Source organism: Protobothrops mucrosquamatus, unplaced genomic scaffold (assembly GCF_001527695.2).
Source record: "Protobothrops mucrosquamatus isolate PMUCROS unplaced genomic scaffold, P.Mucros_1.0 scaffold7253, whole genome shotgun sequence".
NCBI classification, from domain to species: Eukaryota; Metazoa; Chordata; class Lepidosauria; order Squamata; family Viperidae; genus Protobothrops; species Protobothrops mucrosquamatus.
This window is the reverse complement of record NW_015393057.1, coordinates 1-2,986: the sequence shown is the minus strand read 5'-3', so window position 1 is coordinate 2,986 and position 2,986 is coordinate 1. Positions and strand designations below refer to the sequence as shown.

At 46.8% G+C, this 2,986-nt stretch overlaps 1 protein-coding gene across 1 annotated transcript in view; it reads right to left on the bottom strand.

Moving 5' to 3' along the window:
• The window catches only part of LOC107300496 (phospholipase D3-like), a gene marked incomplete at its 5' end in the record, with an annotated part of 7,790 nt that extends 5,075 nt beyond the window's left edge, over positions 1–2,715 (bottom strand). Inside the window, 6 exons of the mRNA XM_015829820.1 lie at positions 8–116; positions 430–523; positions 1,123–1,250; positions 1,847–1,961; positions 2,236–2,419; positions 2,537–2,715. Of these exons, the coding sequence (XP_015685306.1) occupies positions 8–116; positions 430–523; positions 1,123–1,250; positions 1,847–1,961; positions 2,236–2,419; positions 2,537–2,715 (809 nt within the window). The remainder of the gene's footprint in view (positions 1–7; positions 117–429; positions 524–1,122; positions 1,251–1,846; positions 1,962–2,235; positions 2,420–2,536) is intronic.
• Positions 2,716–2,986: the final 271 nt, after the last annotated feature.

Below are 2,986 nucleotides of genomic sequence, written 5' to 3'. Positions count from 1 at the left end.
CACCAGCTGCTGGCGCAAAGTGTAACGTTGGGCTTCGGGAGCAACGTGGCTTTGATTGACGATCAGCCCCACTCCGGTGGTGTGGAGAAAATAATCTTCAGACCAGTTAGAAGTTCCTGAAGATGGAGAACAAAAGAAGGAAATCCCGTGTATGTGTCATTTGCAGCCCACTTCAGCTAAGCAAGGAGAGAAGCAACCTAGAACTAAGGAGAAACTTCCTGACAGTGAGAACAGTTAACCAGTGGAACAACCTGCCTCCAGAAGCGGTGAATGCTCCAACACTGGAAGTTTTTAAGAAGAGACCGGACAGCTATTTGTCCCAAATGGTATAGGATCTCCTGCTTGAGTAAGGGTTGGACTAGAAGACCTCCCGGGTCCCTTCCATCTCTGTTATTCTGTGAATTACATTCAAACGTGAGAGCTACGTACCAACATAAGCTACGCGGTCCGTCACCATGTATTTGTTGTGGTTAACGTGAGCATAAGGAATTTCTCTCCCTTCTGTGGGAACCACAAAGAGTTTCTGAAAAAGGAAAACAAAGAATTAAACGCATCTCTCTCTCTCTCTCTCTCTCTCTCTCTCTCTCTCTCTCTCTCTCTCTCTCTCCATTCCCCTCTTTCTCTCTCTGTGTCTCTCTGTGTATCTCTCTATCTCTATCTCTCTCTGTGTGTGTGTGTTTCTCTCTCTCCCTGTCTGTCACTCTGTCTCTCTGTCTTTCTCTTTATCTCTCTCTTCTCTCTTTCTCTCTCTGTCTCGGTTTCTATCTCTCTCTCTGTGTGAGTTTCTCTCTCTCCCTGTCTGTCACTCTGTCTCTCTGTCTTTCTCTATCTCTTTCTGACTCTTTATCTCTCTCTTCTCTCTTTCTCTCTCTGTCTGTCTCTCTCTTCTCTCTCTCTCTCTTCTCTCTCTCTCTTTGTGTCTCTCTCTGCCTGTTTGTCTGCCTGTCTGTCTCTCTCTCTCTCTTCTCTCTCTCTCTCTTTGTGTGTGTGTCTCTCCCCGTCTGTCTCTCTCTGTCTCTCTCTCTCTCTGTCTCTTTCTCTTCTCTCTCTCTCTCATTCCACCCTTCTAGAGTTTCTAACCCTGTGGGTTTTCTTAGTAGGAAGAGGTTAGGGAGGACTCACCACTTCGATGGGGCAGTGGAGGGGTTTCCTTCTCAGGACCGTGAGTGACTCCAGGAAGACAAACATGGTTTGTCTGGAGTGCTGCCAACAGCTGATGAGAAGACGCACGCTCACGCCTTTGTCGCAGGCTGCCGTCCGTAAAGCATCGTCAATGACAGGCCAGAACCTTGAAAAGCAAAAGGGGGGCAGAGAGCCACAGTATTCTATGGGGAGCCTGCCGGGTGGCTGTATATCTTAGGTGCTTTTTTCCCCCTCTCTCGTAATCTTGGCTTGTTATGTTTTTATATTGTTATTTATGTTTAGTGTTTTAAGATTGTAAACAATTTATTTAATGGTTGCTGTGGTTGTTTGTTGTGGGAGGTGGGTGGCCAGATAAAGAAAGAAAGAAAGAAAGAAGAAAGAAAGAAAAAGAAAGAAAGAAAGAAAGAAGAGAGAGGAAAGAAAGAAGAGAGAAGAAAGAAAGAAAGAAAGAAAGAAAGAAAGAAAGAAAGAAAGAAAGAAAGAAAGAAAGAAAGAAAGAAAAAGATGGGAGGGAGGAAGGAAGGAAGANTCCCTTCCTCCCTTCCTCCCTCCCTCCCTCATCACTGAAGGTTTTTAGGAAGAGATCAGACAACCATCTGTCTGAAATAGTACAGGGTCTCCTGCTTGAGCAGGGGGTTGGACTAGAAGACCTCCAAGGTCCCTTCAACTCTGTTATTCCGTTATCTCACTACAGATACATTACCGTCACGGATCAATTCATCAGTGTCTTGTTCGGACGATTGAGGGCTATTCACCGCTATCTCCAGCTTCACCCCCCGGGAAGGTAGGCTGCGCAGCATATTGAACACCTCCAGGCCCTGTTGAGTGACACAAAACAACAACACTTGTGGGACTTGGTCTTAGACGATGCTGGCCAAGCCCGTTCTGACATTATGCCATTCATTCGTGCAGCTCAATTCTCCGTCTCAAATAACTCTTTGAACATGGCTGGACTTAACTTCAAGTCTTCCTCAACGTACGGCCACAACAGGGATTGTAATATTCGTTGTTAAGCAGTACGGTTGTTAACTGAGACATCACGGGACCGCACCCGATTTTACCCCTTTTTTTGCTCCCCAATGAGAAACTGACCGGATTTGCCGAAGGATCTTCCATTTGTAAATCGGAGTCCCGGAGGGTAAAGTAAAAAGCCGCGATTTCTACGACGCTGTTGGCTCCCGAGAGGAGATCCATCCACCCTTCGTAAATGGTGGGGTTTTGAGGGCTCGGAGATGGATAGCGTAAGGTGTCTGGGATGCTCTCCAGAAGGACCAAACTAGGAACCAGAGAAGGGAGAATTCAAACCAAGGTGATCAGCAGCGATGGAGTTGACCCAGGTTTGGGACCAACATCGGACGACATTTTTGTGCATAAATCAACGCAGAGTCCTTGCCTGCACTGCGCGCTGCATTCTTCCCCCTCGTTCCACAGCGTTGTGATTTTTTTCCATACTGAAGAGCCATTTCCGAACATGAGCGAGACGGGGGCTTCCTGTTTCCATACGAACCAGCAAGTAAGGATGAGGATGAGGAAGAAGAGCAGGTAAAAGAGAGAAGACCAAGATAACTTGCGCTAAGGAGAAAACACGAGGGAAGACAAGACAGGTTGATTTAGTACAGCATTTTTTTTCCAGACTTGATCACTTTAAGATGGGTGGACTTCGACTCCCAGAATTCCCTAGCCAGCATGCTTTAAGATGGGTGGACGTCCACTCCCAGAATTCCCTAGCCAGCTTGCTTTAAAGATGGGTGGACTTCGACTCCCAGAATTCCCTAGCCAGCATGCTTTAAGATGGGTGGACTTCCACTCCCAGAATTCCCTAGCCAACTTGCTTTAAAGATGG